This window comes from Schistocerca serialis, chromosome 5 (genome assembly GCF_023864345.2).
Source record: "Schistocerca serialis cubense isolate TAMUIC-IGC-003099 chromosome 5, iqSchSeri2.2, whole genome shotgun sequence".
NCBI lineage: Eukaryota > Metazoa > Arthropoda > Insecta > Orthoptera > Acrididae > Schistocerca > Schistocerca serialis.
The window spans coordinates 370287094-370307914 of record NC_064642.1 but is presented as its reverse complement, the minus strand read 5'-3'; the positions used below and the strand labels follow the sequence as shown (position 1 = coordinate 370307914).

At 41.6% G+C, this 20821-nt stretch overlaps 1 protein-coding gene across 1 annotated transcript in view; it reads right to left on the bottom strand.

The window, feature by feature from the left end:
• Positions 1-20821, bottom strand: part of LOC126481603 (inhibitory POU protein-like) — a 456090-nt gene that overhangs the window by 125690 nt on the left and 309579 nt on the right. Inside the window, exon 3 of the mRNA XM_050105471.1 lies at positions 13030-13086. Coding sequence (XP_049961428.1) covers positions 13030-13086 — 57 coding nt within the window. The remainder of the gene's footprint in view (positions 1-13029; positions 13087-20821) is intronic.

The following is a 20821-nucleotide window of genomic DNA, read 5'->3' as shown; positions in this document are numbered from 1 at the left end:
GCACCTTTAGTGTGTTGCAACCGGTCATCTAGTAATCAGTGTTTAAGCGATCTTGGCTCTAATTTGTACTTGGTCTTAGCAACTTTCCCTAGGCTGGGTAGAGGGGAGTCCGTCCGTGCACCGCGAGTCTAGCCTGTCACCGGCTACCCAAAACGTATATAATGAGGAGACAAAACTCATAGGATACATCCTAATATCCTTCCAGACATTTTTCCCGCCGTAGTGTCGCAATCGTCGTGGCAGGTCCCTTGCAGAAATATTGCGATATGCTGCCTCTACAGCCGCCCATAATGGCTACAGTGTTGCCGATGCTGATTTTTGCGCACAAATTAACCTCTCAGTTATGTCCCGTGACTGTTAGATGCGATTCATGTCGGGTGATCTGGGTAGTCAAACGATTCGCTCGAACTGTCCAGAATTTTCCTCAAACCAATCTCGAACAATTGTGGCCTGGTGACAGGGAACATTGTCACTCACAAACGTTCCATCGCACGTGGCAGCAAATAGTCTCCATGTACCCAGAATGAGATTTTCACTCTGCAGCGGAGTGTGCGCTGATATGAAGTTTGGAAGGAGACGACGTACTGGCGGAAGTAAAGCTGTGAGGACGGGCCGTGAGTCGTGCTTGGGTAGATCAGTTGGTAGAGCACTTGCCCGCGAAAGGCAAAGGTCCCGAGTTCGAGTCTCGGTCCGGCACACCGTTTTAATCTGCCAGGAAGTTACAGTCTCCAAATAGTTTACTGTAACTATTTTCAGTCAATAATCTGTTCAGTTTGACTAGAGGACCCAGTCAGTTCCACTTGAACACAGACCACATCATAATGGAGCCACCACCAGCTTGCACAGTGCCTTTGCTCCACGGCTTCGTAGGGTCTGCACTACACTCGAACCCCGCCATCAACTCTGACCAACTGAAATCGGGACTCGTAGGACCAGGCCACGGTTTTCCAGTCGTACTGGGTTCAACTGATACGGTCACGATCCCGTGAGAGTCGGTGCAGACGATGTCTTGCTGTTAGCAAAGGCACTCGCGTCGGTGATCTGCTACCATAGCCTGTTAACGCCAGATTTCACAACACTGTCCTAACGGATAAGTTCGTCGTACGTTCCACCTTGATCTCTGCCGTTATATCACGCAGTGTTTCTTGTCTGTTAGCACTGACAACTCTACGCAAACGCCGCTGCTCTCGGTCGTTAAGTGAAGACCATTGCGTTGTACATGATGAGAGGTAGTACCTGATATTTCGTATTCTTGACACTTTGGAACTAAGAATATTGAATTTCCTAACGTTTCCCGGAAAGGAATGTCCCATGTGTCTAGCTCCATCATTCAGTGTTCAGAGTCCGTTAATTTCTTTCGTGGGGCCACAGTCACATCGGAAACCTTTTCACACGTATCACCTGAGTACTGATTACAGTTCCTCCAGTGCAATGCCCTTTTATCCCTTCTGTACACGATACTGCCGCCATATGTATACGTGCATATCGCTATCCCACGACTTTTGTCACCTCATTGTAGGTTCCCTTTCCAGAATTCTTTTCTCTGTTCTCTTCTAGTCCTGTACTCACAATTACTTCGGAAAACATTCAGTTCCCTTATGTTGACCTAGATGTGTATTGATTACTCTTGGCGGGGATGTAATGCTGCTGTGTTCACGTACTATCCGCTGGTCGCCGCCACCCTATCGCCGGATGTGTACTCCCCGTCGTGTGACGCCTAACACCCTGCCAGTTCTCGCTACCGCACTGTATCTGACTTACACGGCTTAGCCTCTTTTTCCTCGTAAATACGACAGCTATTTACAACGGACCACAGTGGCGTTAGGGAATTCGAGACAAACAATTTGATATGGAGCGCTTAGGCTCCATCCAACCGGGAAACAACTTCAAACTGGCCCATAGAAACCATCTAATCTACAGTGCGCAAGTGTCACGAGCATTTTGCCCCCGCCTCTTAAGCCACCGGCTTCATCTGTCGTAACCGTTTGAGCTGAATTCATTTTCTCGTTAAAATCACTCTTAAATGTTGGACACGCCGTTCTTGAACTTACAAAATGTAAAATTGACATTTGTCTACGTCTGCCTCAAAATTTTCTGAGTTTTAACAGTGTAAAATGAATAATTAAATGGTGTTCCTTCTCTGGCCTCCTTACTATAAGACGTTTGTTCTTGCTAGGATTAAGTTTACATAACATAATACACGCCTATAGTTTTGAATAACGTTTAACCAGTATTCTTTCTTTCATTACCGTCACGCGAACGTTAAAATTCCAATTGTTAAGGAAACAAAAAATTTCGAAGACCTGACCGACTAAACCGGTTGCATTTAAGTGGAGCTTAGGTGTCTCTGTAAGCCATTTTGAGGTTGTTTCCTGGCTTGATAGACCAGAAGCATTCCTTATAAAATTTTTGGTATCGGCTTCCATTATATAAGTTTGATACAATGATCGTTTACACTATGTAGAGATATTTTTCCCAGGCCATAGCTAGTCGATTCCTAGTTGTATTAAAAAGTTACTGATTATCGCCAATAGTTCGATTTTCGTTATAGCCAAGCTGTTTTAGGAACTTGAACGCTTTCACATGCAGCAATACACCTGTAAGGTGACGCTGACAAGTGCCTGGAAACTTTACGTCCCACGGTAGTCCTTCCAGAACCGCTGCGAAAGACTTTCTTTGAAAACAGAGTTTCTAAACGTGTCCCAAAGAAAAAAGCAGATCACATTTTTTACACCCTTCTGGAGAAGTCCACATGCAATCCCACGGTAGCACTGTCGCTTTACAGGCCACATAGAACAACAGTTGATGTGGAATGTCATAGCAGTATTCTTGAGTTCTGAACCTTCATTATTTTAGGGAAGGTTGCCGGTTTACAGTGAGCTAACTGTTTAAGCACCTTGTTGCTCGTTCCTCGCAAGGACTTCATTAATAAACATTACTGTCGAAAGTACGACTGAAACCAATCCTGGCGCTTTCTCTCTCTCTCTCTCTCTCTCTCTCTTTCGCTGTCTCTCTCACGAGCACACACATACACACACACACACACACACACACACACACACACACACACACACACACATTTATGTATCTGTTCGTTCGTGTCTATATATGACTTTTATTTACATAGCATTATAACCTCCCCGTCGCTCCTTGGTTCAAATGGCTCTCAGCGCTATGGGACTCAACTACTGAGGTCATCAGTCCCCTAGAACTTAGAACTACTTAAACCTAACTAACCTAAGGACATCACTCACATCCATGCCCGAGGCAGGATTCGAACCTGCGACCGTAGCGGTCGCGCGGTTCCAGATTGAAGGACCTAGAACCGCTCGGCCACTCCGGCCGGCCCGTCGCTCCTTAATTTATGTTAGAAGTTTGATCATAATCATAGTGATTCATGGAGAAGCCACAGTTAGTTACGCAGGCAAGTACGAAAAGAAGCTGATGTTGTGTCGCGCTCAGGAAATGATGCTGTAGGGCAGGCGGCCATTTTAGTAAGAGCAGACGACACCAGGAAAGGATTTTACACACCCAGAAATTTTGAAAAGTTGAATGACGTTGCAAATAAAATACAATTTCCTTATGTTTTTTGGAGCAGAGGATATGAAAATGAAGCTTAAACTTACTGACTGATGCTCAATTTTGAGCTACTGAAGCTCACTGCGTACATCTTACAAGAAAAGATGAAAATCATAAAATTTCTTAATTGTGTCTATTTGCAACACATCTTCGGAACTGTGTGGCAGGATGTTCCTCTTTTCTATCCACTAATAATTATTTAGCATGGCTCCATCAGTGCTCGCCACATTCACCCTTCAAACCACCAGAATTTAGAGAACGAAATCTTGGTCGATTGCAAAAAGTACATTTTTAGTAACAACTCTTGCTATTAGTCTACACTAAGACTCGTATTAGGCAGAACGGAAAATAAATAACACCCATTAGTACGGTTTCTAGGTTGCCTTCAATTCATAGTCAGGCCAAAAGCATTGCGACAAATTTTTCCATTCATCCACGCTATAAGAACACATAGTACAGTATATTTACGTTTTTTGTTGTGATTCCTTATCTTTCAGTTACAATTCAAAAAAATATCACTTATTCCTCGGAGCTAATATCATATCACTGAAAATACAACAGAAGTTGTCTGCATTCTTAACAAATACACTTACAAGACGTTGTTGTACGGGGGTGTTAATAGATAATTTCCAAGAATATCACAGCTTTCTCATGAAATCTCTCCCAGAAGTGTCAATACCCGACCATTTCATTACAACAATCTGCAGGAATTGAAGACATATATCTATCCACAACGCTGCTGATCTCGTAATCACGTGATAACCGTCTGTGCTGTCACGTGGTAGTTGCACGCTGTGAGAGTGCACGATATGCTCAGAAGAGGTGCCAACTATTTATGCGTAGATATTTAGCGATAACAGTACTTACAGGTAATGTACGAAGTTCGAAAAACAGAGCTAATATCCTAATTGTAATGCAGTTTAGAATCTACTAACAACAAATTAAGAATGTTTAACTCATTACGTTTCGATAACACTTTGTGCGTTGAATACAGTTTCGAGTAGCAAATGTGACAGTAAAGTAACGCGAATGATTTTTTTTCTGCAACCACAGTCTTTTATTTTTAAAAGTCAGTGTTACCCCATTCAAAGCAGTTTTCTTGAGCAGCTTCCAGTCTTCGTCACATTGCAGAAAAACGTCAGCTGAAACGCACAGCTACGCACCTTTGAATGCTACTAACTGTAACAAAGTGACGTCATTTTAAGTTGTTCTTAATCTTCAGAAACAGGTAAAAGTTACTCGGTGTTCGGAAAATGGAAGTTGGAGAACCGCAGAAATATCTCGATATTGTTGTTATTGTCAGTAACTAGTTGATTGAAAATGGCAGGGTGGCAGGGAGCATTGTCATTGTGGAGCATCACATTGAGTTCCGTCTGAAACAGATCATATCTTTCTCGGCCTTCAAGGATTTATTTATAATTACAGGATTCTAGAAAAATATGGAAATACCAAAAACACAACACATCACCATGGTTAACACGGCGTAGGAAAACCGTAGCTATTCAAAAGAGTTACCAACTATCTCGGAATCGATAAATGCAGCTCCGGTACGGTTTTCAAAGGACTGTTATACCACTATTTGTGCTAAATGATGGCATGTTCAGGTAACGGTGAAGGAGGTGGTCACCCACCGTTATCCCAAAGTAGAACACAATGGCTCAATAATATTAAGATCTGGTAGCCGCTGCGACCAGGAGGATTGCCACAGTTCATCCTCGCGCTCGGAAAACTAGTTCTAGAAGATGCGAGCTTTGTCAACAGGAGTCCTGTAGTCTTGGAACACAGCACTCCATCGAAGAATAAACATGGGCTGGAGCTGATCAATCAAAATGGTCAGATAATCGTTGACAGTAATGCGACCTCACACAACAAGCACGAGGCCCATAGAGTACCACCATATGGCTCCCCAAATCAGTACCGAACCCCCACTGTGTTCCACTGTTGGGACATACACTTCGCCAGTGCAAACAGTGTGAAACAAGATGTTGCAAACAGTGTGAAACAAGATTCGTCCAACCAAATGACTGCTCCATACTCCACGTTTTGTTTCTTCGACTCTACGTTTTCCTGTTACGGGCTTTGCACCACTGATGAGTAGTTTTGGAATTCCAGCTCGTCCTTCATTTTCCTACTTATGGACCTCACTTCGTGATGTTTTGGTGCTGACAGGCACGAGAGCGACATCCAGTTCTACAGTGATTTTTAAAACTGTCGTCCTCTTAATTTTCGTCATAATCCTCTTCTGTGACTGTCTGTCACAATCACTCGACACATACTTTCGACTGGAGGATGATGGTTTTTTTTTCCGTAGGAGGTATAAATCTTTGGTATGGCGCCGCTTGAAACACCAAACACTTCGGTCGCCACTATATGAGCACCAACAATTTCCCGCAGTTCGAATTGACTTATCTCTGTCATAAGGTACTCACAACTATATAGAACACTCTTCTGATCACGACTAACTCTTGCAAGTATTTAGGAGATTTCACGGATGCTGTTCCTGGTAAAATACAACGGTGTGACCTGCAGGCTTGGCTATCATCTGCATTTATGGTCAGATTTTCATTTCTCGCGGTATTTCCATATTTTTGTCTAACCGCTGTACTTGTAAACATGTTTCTCTTATTCGAGGAGTCTGGGTTATTTTAGATTCAATCGAGAATTCTGCAAACACATTCCTCGCATTGTCGCCTGTTGTGTTGTGAGATATTTTCGCAAACACCTTGGAACAGCTCTATCTCGTCTCCAAATTTCTATTAAAAATCTGGTGACAATAATATTGAGGTTACGTTCCCAATAGACCAGTTAGCGGGAATATAAATGTACGATCCAATCAGTAGAGCCATTCACTCGTTATATGCGGTTGGCGCTTAGTAATGAATCGCGCCTCGTAGGAATATTGCAAACATGCTGCAGGACAAAGGAAAAATCGTACTATTGGTCATAGCATAGTTACATGTGTCAATGTAGCTCCGACAATAACTAGTTAAATGAATATAAGCGCCTACTATACCAGAAAAATAAATAAATAGAAGCGGAGCCAATTGCGTGGACGTGACAGTTGTTTCTCGGACTAGGGAGAGAAAAAATATTTTGGAAGGAATGGGGATTACAAGGTAACGAAATACCGGGTGATCAAAAAGTCAGTATAAATTTGAAAACTGAATAAATAACGGAATAATGTAGATAGAGAGGTACAAATTGACACACATACTTGGAATGACATTGGGTTTTATTAGAACCAAAAAAATACAAACATTCAAAAAATGTCCGACAGATGGTGCTTCATCTGATCAGAATAGCAATACTTAGCATAACAAAGTAAGACAAAGCAAAGAATGTTCTTTACAGGAAATGCTCAACATTTCCACCATCATTCCTCAACAATAGCTGTAGTCGAGGAATAATGTTGTGAACAGCACTGTAAAGCATGTCCGGAGTTATGGTGAGGCATTGGTGTCAGATGTTGCCTTTCATCATCCCTAGAGATGTCGGTCGATCACGATACACTTGCGACGTCGGATAACCCCAAAGCACGGACTGAGGTCTGGGAACCTGGGAGGCCAAGCATGACGAATGTGGCGGCTGAGCGCACGATCATCACCAAACGACGCGCGTAAGAGATCTTTCACGCGACTAGCAATATGGGGTGGAGCGACATCCTGCATAAACATCGTACGTTCCAGCAGGTGATTATGAGCCAGGCTGGGGACGATGCGATTCTGTAACATATCGGCGTACCTCTCACCCGCAGTTTTGCTGTCCAGCGCCATCTGTAGGACATTTTGTGAACTTTGTTTTTTTTTTTGTTCTAATAAAACCCCATGTCATTCCAAGCATGTGTGTCAATTTTTACCTCTCTATCTACATTATTCCGTGGTTCATTAAGTTTTCAAATTTATACTAACTTTTTGATCACCCTGTATATGCTGAAACATAGCACTAAATATACTGCAGAAACCGAGTGCTGAGCTTGATCCATAGTGGAACTAAATCTGATAACTGTTTTACCATGTTGAAACCACTGGATTGGAAAGTGTGATAGAACTGATGAGCTACGAAAATAATTCTGGAATATAGCGATTTGTAAGTGGAATTTCGTGAGGATTGTGTTGTGCCAAAACTGAAAACAGATTTAAAGGAACTAACAGCACTAAATTAAATACGGTTTTTACTTCAGTTGTAACTTTAGTCTGGGGAACGATCATGACAGGCCTATCTCCATGAGTTTTTTCAGCACATTGAAAAAAATGCTTCCAGAAAAGGTACTACAGATTGGACTTCTTTGTATTAATTGAATTTTACTGCACAGTTGGACGAATAAATGTGAATTAGCATACGTTATATTGTGATTAACATACAAATATACACAGTTGACCATCGCGCTGCGGTTACAATAGTGAAGTTCCTTATAACGTCCAGTAGATTTGCCGCAGCACATTCCAAGACACGCATGGACCACGCGACTACGAGGTGCATTCAAGTTCTAAGGCCTCCGATTTTTTTCTAATTAATTACTCACCCGAAATCGATGAAACTGGCGTTACTTCTCGACGTAATCGCCCTGCAGACATACACATTTTTCACAACGCTGATGCCATGATTCCATGGAGCGGCGAAGGCTTCTTTAGGAGTCCGTTTTGACCACTGGAAAATTGCTGAGGCAATAGCAGCACGGCTGGTGAATGTGCGGCCATGGAGAGTGTCTTTCATTGTTGGAAAAAGCCAAAAGTCACTAGGAGCCAGGTCAGGTGAGTAGGGAGCATGAGGAATCACTTCAAAGCTGTTATCACGAAGAAACTGTTGCGTAACGTTAGCTCGATGTGCGGGTGCGTTGTCTTGGTGAAACAGCACATGCGCAGCCCTTCCTGGACGTTTTTGTTGCAGTGCAGGAAGGAATTTGTTCTTCAAAACATTTTCGTAGGATGCACCTGTTACCGTAGTGCCCTTTGGAACGCAATGGGTAAGGATTACGCCCTCGCTGTCCCAGAACATGGACACCATCATTTTTTCAGCACTGGCGGTTACCCGAAATTTTTTTTGGTGGCGGTGCATCTGTGTGCTTCCATTGAGCTGACTATCGCTTTGTTTCTGGATCGAAAAATGGCATCCACGTCTCATCCATTGTCACAACCGACGAAAAGAAAGTCCCATTCATGCCGTCGTTGCGCGTCAACATTGCTTGGCAACATGCCACACGGTCAGCCATGTGGTCGTCCGTCAGCATTCGTGGCACCCACCTGGATGACACTTTTCGCATTTTCAGGTCGTCATTCAGGATTGTGTGCACAGAACCCACAGAAATGCCAACTCTGGAGGCGATCTGTTCAACAGTCATTCGGCGATCCCCCAAAACAATTCTCTCCACGTTCTCGATCATGTCGTCAGACCGGCTTGTGTGAGCCCGAGGTTGTTTCGGTTTGTTGTCACACGATGTTCTGCCTTCATTAAACTGTCGCACCCACGAACGCACTTTCGACACATCCATAACTCCGTCACCACATGTCTCCTTCAACTGTCGATGAATTTCAATTGGTTTCACACCACGCAAATTCAGAAAACGAATGATTGCACGCTGTTCAAGTAAGGAAAACGTCGCCATTTTAAGTATTTAAAACAGTTCTCATTCTCGCCGCTGGCGGTAAAATTCCATCTGCTGTACGGTGCTGCCATCTCTGGGACGTATTGACAATGAATGCGGCCTCATTTTAAAACAATGCGCATGTTTCTATCTCTTTCCAGTCTGGAGAAAAAAAATCGGGGGCCTTAGAACTTGAATGCACCTCGTATATCTAAAATACGGTCAGTGAAGTTCCTTATAACGTCCAGTAGATTTACCGCAGCACATTCCAAGACACGCATGGACCACGCGACTGTATCTAAAATATAGTCAACAGGGCTTGTGTCACATCACCTAGATAAGCCAGGTGACGACTCTCACGTTCTACGTGTGTTCTTCGCACTAGTGTGACATGATGGCAAGGTTAGTTGCCTTAGTGAAAGTTCATAATTCAAGCAATGTGCTGCAGGCGAACGAACCGTCGCATATCGTCTACCAATGGGTTCCGTATTAGCAACGAGATCACATCAGACTTCTGTATTATTCCCCTGTAAAGTTGGTAGTACATTCTCCCCTTTTATAACGCGTATGCACTTTGCAGGCAGAGGTACTACCAATAACTTTGATTCACTGGTGTCCGCATTACGCAGGGCACTCTAAATATATAACATGAATGTTTCGCGACCTCTCCCAGTAGTAGGAACACTTTTACGTCACCATCTTGACATTATGTAGTGGCTAAACGAGTTCATATTTAGGCCTCTGAAAGAGCTTTGAGCGAGTAGTTTCACCATGTTTTCGACAGGGAATATGTTCTCTGTTTTACTTAGTACTTTCTTCAACCGCTCTTGCGTAATTACATTTAGCAGTGGAATATAATTTAGTGAAGTGCCTTTTACTGTTTATATACGACAGCTGGAGATCAGAACTGTTCAGCAAACTTTTCAAAAAGACTTTACGCATGGTGGCACTCTGTAATAGTTAATTAACAATAGAAAACAAGCACTGTACAGACATTTCATTTTTCTTATGATTTGATAACAAGGGTCTCATCAATAAAAATATTCTGTCTCGTAGCGCTGACTTGCATCTTATGATATTATTAAACAGTAATAGGATGCTATAAATTTAATGGAATAAGGCATTCCAACGTGGGCAGGTTAAAGCATATGGGCATTAAACTACTCAGTTAGTTAGTTACGTATTCCATAGATTATTTGAACGATTCTTTTACCGAAATGATATGGAATGAGTCAGTTTACAGGATATGTATACATGATTAGTGTTTTGTAAACCAGAAACGACCCTACTTCTTTGAATAGTTTTAAAAAATTGAATCATCTCGTTTTCCATGCACTTTGAATATGCTAAGCTAAGTGGAGAACTGGTGCTCGTTCTTTGCTTCCTTCAGCGCCAGTAGTAGTCATAACGTAACAAGTGAAGTACATATAACGACCTTTCAACGTTCCAACAGCTCTGAAATTGATAATTATTCATTTTGACAGCGGAGTCAATCGGTCGAATAGAAGCCTGGACAAGGAAAAATAATCTCTCTTCAGCCTTAAAACAAAATTTATAGCTCTGTAAAGTATCTTATTGTGTAGATTCTGGGTAATTTTGGTTCCCTCTGTAGTCTCTATTCTTTAGAAAATGGATTGACTATGCTATAAAGAATATGCCACGCAGTTTCTTCACGAATGTAAATCTGCAGATTACGATAAGGACATGCTTCTTTTATATAAATAACTTATACAGTGTTATAATTTCTTGGAAACTAAATCTACAGTTCATGCACCTTCGTTATTGTAGCCAAGTAAGTATTGACAAGTGCTTAGATGAATAATAATATTTCTCCAATTTCACAGTAAGCTTATATACAGGGTGGCCAAAAACAGTGTGGAAAGCTTGTGAGGGTGTTGCAGGGGAGGGTGTGCTGAGAAATAAGTGTTATTAAAAAAAATTCGATACGTTTCGCCGTTTCAGAGTTGTCAGGTCACCGAGCGCGCAGTTTCAAACACTTGCACACGCGAAAATGCGGTAACGGACAGACCGTATGTCTGTCCGTGCGTTATCACTTGTTCAGATGCTCATTACCAGTTAAAATGTGAGTTTATCGGAAGTGACAAATTTAAGATAGGTAAGCAAGAGCTACTTTTGTCCGATTTGAGGACACCAAACGAAGAAAAAGATATTGTCTCTGGCAGGCTGCTTCAATTAGCTTGCGCGACGACGTGGTTTTATTGCTTCAATGCAAAATAACTCGGAACGGCACAACGTATCAAACTGTTTTCATAACATTTATTTCTCATCATAACATCCCCTGCAACATCCTTACAGTCTTTGCAGACTGTTTCTGACCACCTTGTTCATTGGTGAGTTGAACAAGTAGAAAAATTTCACACCTATTCAGAAGCAATACAATTCTGGTCAAACAGCTATTTAACAAATCTCGTGCTATAAATGTACACCTAGTAAAATAAAACTAAGACATATTTTAAAAATAAATCTTTTTCGTGTGTAAACACCATTGTTTTGCCTTGACAGTCGTAGTAATGTTTTGTAACATTGGAATCTCCTTATTCGGATTATAATTTGTAGCGACAGTTAGGCTGTGCAGAGCAAAGAAGTGATGATTATGTACAATTGAAGCCGCGATGACATGATGTAAAAGAGTATGCAGTGAATTTCAGTACATTCAACTGACAATATTTTCAAAAGTGGTACTTCTGCAACGAGCATTGCAGGCTATGAAAATAATGTCCCTCGTTTTGGTACTGCTAGTGCCATCTTCTGGCCTGTGTATGTTCTTTTCTTGTTTGAAATAATTTTAGAAATGTTGAGAGGGGCAATCTAATGCTGTAATTTATGATATTAGAATCCGAGACTACCCGATGTGAAATAGTTTATTTCATGACCGGTTTCGACAGTAGCTATCATCCTCAGATCCCCAGATGTTCGGATACAATTCACTTAATGTAGTAATGTGTATGGGGGTACAACAGTTACACTTAAGGAAACACATTATATCAATTACATGGCAGTCACGTCGATATACTGAGAACATGATTACAATAATACAGCTCCACACTGGTTTGTCAAATATATAAAACTTGCTAAATTAAATATCCATAGCACCAATAAGGAGCACAGAGGCAAAAACAGGTACATCATTAAAGATACCTGGTTATGTACTTTTATGTACTGTGCGCCATGTTAGAGTTCATTGAAGTTGGAATTACGTTTCTTTTTAGTTTTTGTATGTAACTTGGTTTTAAAAAAATTGGTGTAAATAGTTGGTTACTACCGCCTACGAAATAATCACGAACATATCGTTGCGTTCTTACGGTGGCGACGCCTGCTGACAGACCTTGAAACCACTTCAGATCGGCTCTAAAGCGCAGCGGTTCAGTCTTCCTGAGTCGTCATCGGCGCTTCATCTTATAGATCTGACAAACCAGCGTGGAGCTGTATCATTGAAATTGGAGAATGTTCTCTACGAGACCGATGTGTAACTGTTTCTGGTAGGTATGTAATTTTTATTATTCATGGTATTATTCACAGTATTATTCATGGTTCCTTGTCTATAGCTGTTGGACGACCATGCGGATTACTACATTAACGTTATTCTATCTGTATCTTGAGAATCTGAGGGTGTCAGTTAATTACTGTCGAAACTGGCCATGAAATAAACTATTTCACATAAAGCCATCTTGGCTTTAAATATGATAAATTACAAGTACTTATCATTTATTTGAAAGTAAAAAAAGAAAAAAATGTAGCTTTTGCATGCATCTTATAAACAAAGCAGATAAAAAGTTTTCAAGCATTAAAAATGTAAGAAAATCGATGTTTAGAAACATGCGGCAAAACTTAATCGGATTGTAACGTACATTATGCCGTGGAGACCAGGAGTTGCACATAATGGACGCATCCTCAAGAATTCGACTCTGTAAATAAACAGGGAAGACACAATCAGCATTCGCTATGCAGCCTCTAAACACCGCGTCGCATTCTTCTACCACCTGAAGAGACAGACATAATCAAACACAAGAAGCACATTAAAGTCTAAATTTCCTTTTATGGCTAAAAATGAGACAAGTGAAACCCGCAGATCTACGATTTCACCTATGTTTTATGTACGTAAGAAATAGTAGTTCTGCAGCAACTGTTGGCTGACTAAACTCGACCACATATTATAGGTTAACCAAACTAACTCGCGTAAGTTATATGTAACTTGATTATGTTCCATACAAGAAAGGTATCATTTCTGTTGGTAAACTGTGGCACGTGCGCCGTGTGTTTGCCTGTTGGGCTTTCACCCTAAAAGTTTGCACCTGAGCACCATCGAACTGGACGCGAAATGAACAGGAAGGGCGTCGTAAACGGCAGCACAGTATTTTGTTCACTGCGTCGCGACGCACGGAAGACATTGATTCAGAGTGGCAGGCGGGTCACGTGACAAAGGCAGTCGCCGGCTGGCGGAGATAGTGGATATTCCTGGCTCCTTCCCGCCGTGCGACGGCACGGAAGGCGACATGGCACGACGCAGAAGCGAACTTCACTGCTAAGTATCCAGTCTGCATAATATAAACACTGGTTTTTTTGTTACAAGTTCTGTTAATCACGGTGCAGAATGTTTCGTAACGTGTCAACAGTTTCAGAAAAATGAGATACTTTCTAGGTACATGGTTACCAGTAAAACAATGTCTCACTTGATCATTTACTAGTACACTGAACGGAGATTTAACTTTGTATCTGTAAACACACACACACACACACACACACACACACACACACACACACACACAGGCGCGTTATAATAATCTCTGTTTGAAAAATTATTGTACAGAAACTTATAAACTTCGTCTTTTACTCTTCCGTCGCCAAAAATACCACTGAGTTCAAGGTGCTCCAGGAAACTGTACTTCTTTTCCTTGACGCACGTCCCCCACATTACCAAAAAAAAAAAAAAAAAAAAGGAAAGAAATCAAACGAAACCTCTACAGTTTGGGTGTGTATTCTTATGTTACCTAAAAGCAAAATCATACTAATGAACTTTCCGTCAGTCCATGGTAGAATAACTTGACCATTTGAATATAAAAACATTAACTATTAATTATCAATCCATTGATATCTTATAAGGATATTATCATTTCTTTATTTAAGTCAGAATTTGCTTCTGTTAACATCGACATCCCCATGAAGAAATGTATCAGGACAGTAAGTAAATACTGCATTAAGTAAATAATAAATAAAGTCATTAAACGTAGAATGGTCATAATAACAATAACAGTACTGTAACGGTATGTGACCTGAATTTCAAAATAGTAATGAGAGCAGGGTAGGAATAACGTGAGATCCATGGTCTGTTGTTGGGATTAATCTTTCAGTCGCACAGAATGATTTACGAAAACCATTATCAGAATAGTAGGACCAGTTAACAACCGTGAGGTGACACTAAAAATAATGTATCTTAATTTAACCTAAATTTCAACAAATTAGATTGAAAATATCAGTTAAGCAGGCGATAAGTATTACAGCTGCTAACGGAAATAACTACACAAGGAGGATGCTCTCAAACTGTGGTGTGCCACTGAATACTTGACCTGACTTGGATGCTGACCCTGTATATTGTTGTAGTAGGAGTATCAGAAAATGTTTATTTTTCTAGTTTTTCAAAATTTTTCGGAGTTACCATAATTTTCAAAGTTGTTCACCAGTATGATGTCATTCAGAACGACAGTCAGATATTTTCTTTCAAACTGAAAATAGTTAAGCAAGAAAATAACAGGCTAACAGGCCGTAGAATCTTCCAATTTGTGTATAGCATTCATAAACATAAAATATTACTACACGACAGAAATTAAGGTGCTGGAACAAAGAAATTTTACTCGGAATGGTTACAGAATTTAGTGACAGCCTCAATTTCTGTCGTTATCTCCCTTTGTTTATGCCATATCAGTTCTACTGTGCTTGTCTCTCCCTGATCCTTAATTACTACCTGCATTTAAAATATATGACATAACTGGCAGACACACTCGCGTTGAATAGGTAAGTTTGTGGTGTGGAGAAATTTAGTTATTTCTGATAATGTGATAGCGAAATTGGTGTAGGATCATATGAAGGGTTGAGAACAGGCGGTTCTGCATCGTCTGTAACATACGAGTACGTGATGAAAAGTAGTGTATTCGAATATTTCATGTTATAATGCTTTAAAAATTTCTAAATAAAACAGACATTATTGATAATCTACGTCTTCAGTCTTCATCTCTACATGTTTGGAGCCCTCTGCCGCTAGAGGGCTCCGAATTGCAGCGCGTAACATGGTGGTGTGTAACGAAACTACACTACTGGCCATTAAAATTGCTACACCAAGAGGAAATGCAGATGATAAATGGGTATTCATTGGACAAATATATTATACTGACATGTGATTACATTTTCACGCAATTTGGGTGCATAGGTCCTGAGAAATCTGTACCCAGAACAGCCACCTCTGGCCGTACTAACGGCCTTGATACTCCTGGGCATTGAGTCAAACAGAGCTTGGATGGCGTGTACAGATACAGCTGCCCATGCAGCTTCAACACGATACCACAGTTCATCAAGAGTAGTGACGGGCGTATTGTGACGAGCCAGTTGCTCGGCCACCATTGACCAGACGTTTTCAATTGGTGAGAGATCTGGAGAATGTGCTGACCAGGGCAGCAGTCGAACATTTTCTGTATCCAGATAGGCCCGTACAGGACCTGCAACATGCGGTCGTGCATTATTCTGCTGAAATGTAGGGTTTCGCAGGGATCGAATGAGGGGTAGAGCCACGGGTCATAACACATCTGAAATGTAACGTCCACTGTTTAAAGTGCCGTCAATGCGAACAAGAGGTGACCGTGACTTGTAACCAATGGCACCCCATACCATCACGCCGGGTGATACGCCAGTATGGCGATGACGAATACACGCTTCCAATGTGCGTTCACCGCGATGTCGCCAAACACGGATGCGACCATGATGATGCTGCAAACAGATCCTGGATTCATCGGAAAAAATGACGAATTCGTGCACCCAGGTTCGTCGTTGAGTACACCATCGCAGACGCTCCTGTCTGCGATGCAGCGTCAAGGGTAACCGCAGCCACAGTCTCTGAGCTGATAGTCCATGCTGCTGCAAACGTCGTCGAACTATTCGTGTAGATGGTTGTTGTTGTCTTGCAAACGTCTGTGATCTCGACTTCTAGTGATACGAGGCCGTTGGGATCCAGCACGGCGTTCCGTATTACCCTCCTGAACCCACCGATTCCATATTCTTCTAACAGTCATAGGATCTCGACCAACGCGAGCAGCAATGTCGCGATACAATAAACCGCAATCACGATAGGCTACAATCCGACCTTTATGAAAGCCGGAAACGTGATGGTACGCATTTCTCCTCCTTACACGAGGTATCACAACAACGTTTCACCAGGCAACGCCGGTCAACTGCTGTTTGTGTATGAGAAATCGGTTGGAAACTTTCCTCATGTCGGCACGTTGTAGGTGACACCACCGGCGCCAACCTTGTGTGAATGCTCTGAAAAGCTAATCATTTGCACATGACAGCATCTTCTTCCTGTCGGTTAAATTTCGCGTCTGTAACACGTTATCTTCGTGGTGTAGCAATTTTAATGGCCAGTAGTGTATGTCAGTGTGTGAGAAACAGAATGTCTAACCGCGTTTCGAATTGTAAGAGTTCGTCCACATATGGAGCACCCTCTCCCACAGCATGACAATGTCACATACATCAACAATCCAATGCTTTGGGTTCACTGTCATCGATCGTCCTCAATGCCGTCCACATTTGGCTCCATCCGATTTGCATCCGTTTCCAGAACTTAAAGAACAGCCCCGTAGACTTCGCTTTGGATAGTGACGAAACTGTGCAAGCAGAGATGTGTTTGTGGCTCCCTCAAGCAGATCAAACATTCTGCATCGACGGTATCAACAAACTGGTCTCTCGTCGGGAGAAATTTGTTCGTCGCCAGGATGATTATGTCAAAAAATAAATATGTAGACATGAAAAATAAATATGTAGAATGTCAATAACGTTTGTTTTATTTAAAAAGTCTTCATATAAAATAATTCAGAGGGACTTTTCAGCACACCCTCGTGATATACACATCTTACTGCTTGTTAAGAAAATATTCTGTCCCGCTAAGAATTTTTTTGTTCCACGCAACTTTGTTATTTGAGTGTTGCCTTTATTTGCAGAACTGCGTTATTTTTCGATCCACAGGATTAAAACAAGAAAAAGTGGAAAATTTTATAAATTTAAACTTCAAAAAGAATAATTACACCGTCCCATATCAAAAAATCTGACACAACGGAGGGTTATAAGAACGGCGTACTTGTCGTATCTATTAATTAGTGGTTTTTTGTCTGCAATCAGTGTTAAATTCTTTGATCAGTTTTGGTTCTTCCGTTCCGTAATTGCATAAAGTACTGTAACCAATTTACATGCTTCCTAGGAGAAACATATTAATTGCCTTCTGCGGATGAATTTTTCATTCTATCCTATAAAGTTATCATCTTTCGTCAGAATAGTAAACGCTGTAATCGATCTTGAATCATTTTTGACATCGGTTACAATTCCCTGGAAGAGGTATTTCACCCAGATCCTCTGTCGTATGATGCTATGAACGTCTTGAGAGGTAGAAAACGTTCTTCAACAATCCTTGAATGACTTCTTGCGAACGGTTTCAGGTGAGTGCAAATCAGTTATGGGAGCCCACATAGTTCACGCAACGTATGAGCTGATGGTAACTGAGGTGCTTCCCCAGTTTCAAAGCTCTTCTCTGGTGTAAACATTCTCCTCGCGTGTCTTCAAATAAGAAATAACATTTCCATCGGTATAATTCATAGCATTGCAGGGTACCTGTAGCTTCTTTTGTAATTTACCAAAATGAGAAAAGCTTAAAATAATGAATTAAAGATTGCCCGCGCTCTTGCAAGAACACAACTTTCTTTTGTTTTGCCACCGAACATGTTTCATCACAGTTGCGACATCCTCAGAAGGCTTTTTGCTTTTACTGTTTTTGAAACATATACACACATTTTACGTGGGTTATTAATATATCATCAGATTATATTGTTGTTTATGGTCCTTGCGAGTGCGCTTATCGTTGTTTATTACACTCGCCTATCTTTGTTCAGAGAATTCTATGACTTCTCTAGCCGACAGACGGGCGGCCGGAGTGGCCGTGCGGTTCTAGGCGCTACAGTCTGGAACCGCGGGACCACTACGTTCGCAGGTTCGAATCCTCCTCGGGCATGGATGTGTGTGATGTCCTTAGGTTAGTTAGGTTTAAGTAGTTCTAAGTTCTAGGGGACTGATGACCTCAGTAGTTAAGTCCCATAGTACTCAGAGCCATTTGAACCGACAGACGGAGCATGGTCGGTGAAGGTGACTTCAGTGGTTCCGCCGGCGAAGAGAAGGAAGTTGCTGACTGCAGTGACTGTGGATAGTTTTCCTTGTGGCTGCTGGCTGGTCACAACACCGCGAGTCAGCTAGGCTGGTGACTGTGTGGGAGACCGCACGGCGGACTTGGATCTATATTGATATTGAATTTCAAACGACACTGGTTATATGGTATTGTGTCTCAGATAGGAAGGCAGCCTGGACTTACGAATGTTGATCAGCTTCTGTAACGAACGTGGACTGGTTGTCGCCGGAAAAAGATTTCGTTGCGAGCAGTTTTTAGATTTTATACTCTCTGTGTTGTCGAAGGTGGTTAACGAGGCTGATATATATTGTTCGGCACGTCAGACATTTGTAGTTGCCCTCGCCGGAATAATCTGGATGAGTTGCTATAAAAAATAATAAAAGAAACTGCAATTCGGCTGTCCTGAGAGTATGACAGTACTATTTTCTTCTGGGTCGAGTTAATAAGACTTACATATACTCCTTCGGATTTTCTTTCTATGGAGTTTAACACTGTATATTTTAATGCTGACTTTACTTGTGTGTTTTATCTGTTCTAATACTGGTCACTGCTGTCTGGCCAGTAATAACTGTCGTTTTGAGGGGCGTACCGGCCTGCCGCTCAACGACAGTTTATCTGATGTTACTACAGCGGTTAAGCTCGTGGAAAGCTATTGGCTGGGAGTCACGTAGTTCATTGTAAACTTTGAATTGTTGCCAATAAGCGGAAGTTATCTATCGTGACTGCATTTGGTTTTGAATGTACTTGAAGCGGAATAAAAATTTTACTATTATTATTAATTTTATTATTATTATTATTATTATTATTATTATTTCTTTCCTTTCTCAGACGTTATGTCTGCTTAAAAATGGAAAGTGACGCGGACCTTGATCTAGCGTGACTTTCTTCTAACTGTATTATTATTATTATTATTATTATTAATTTTACTATTATTATTTACTTATTGCTTAAGGCATTTAACAATTGGATCGCTTGAAATTGGCATTCCGGCAGCTTTGGTTTGTCTGCCGTGTCTTTTTCTTTTTTTTTTTGGGGGGGGGGGGGGGCTCAAAGAAGTGGCTAGTTTTCTGTTTTATTCCTTATGTTAATAACATAATTTCTTAACACTGTAAGTTTTAAAAAATAGCATTTTTTGCACAGTTGTAATTGGAAAAACTGTGCCTTCCATCTAATCAATGGCGTTCAGCTGATCAGACCTTGTGTTTTCTTTTAATTTTCTTGCGTGTTGCTTAATTATTTTGTTATTAAGGATATACCTCGACCAAAAACTTTATAAGTGTGTTATTCTCTAAAAGCAGGTAGTCGGCTTCTGCTTAATCTTGCCAAGTACTGATTGTTATTCGAATTGCACTGCCTTCTGATTCCTTTGATCGCCTTGTGCGTATTCTGCTATCGTTTTTTGATTTTTCTTCACTAATTTCATAAAAGTTATCCATTGGACTTTTGACTAAAAATTATTGTAGCTTTGTATTAAAACGCCTTCTACGTATTTTTTTTATTTTAAAAAGGTTATCTTTTGATCATTTGATTAAAAAATATGTAAATGAATATTAAATAATTATCAATAAAAGATTGTGCGATATTCCTGGCTAACAAATTTAACACTGGCAGTTTCCATTCCATTTCTCCGACTTCCTTTCAGTTTAGATTACATATGTACCTTACCTTTTCTTGCACTGTGTGTCCTTGTGCCTGTCGACAAAAACAACCGTATGTTGTGGTCCTGTAATATAGAGTTTTATGTGTTACGGTAAGACGGTGAGATGGTGGCCGCTTCGATTACAAATGTGTGCGCTCTACAGCAGTCGACGTACTGCACTGGAGCTCGGTCCGGGTTGGCGCGAAACTCGGCGGTGAGTGGCCGCCGCGCGACGCCAGCTCATTGCTGGTGTTGCGAGATGACATCGCGGCGCCGAGACAGCCCGGAGAGCAGCGGCAACGGTAACGGCAGCGGAGGCGGTGTGTGCGCAGCTGATGGCGACCGAGATTGGAGCGCTGCTATCTGCGTCATCAGGGGCCGCCGCGGCCGCGGCCGCGGCTTATCCGCGCCCATCGGCAGCTCGCGACCGCACAAAGGCGACACGCGCTGTGACGAGCGGGCTTGCCGCCTCCACGCAACGAGCAGGGCGCACCGCACTAGCGCTCAACCCGCTTCACGCTATTTCGCAGCTCTAAAACGATGAGCTGTACTCGGGTAGAAGTAT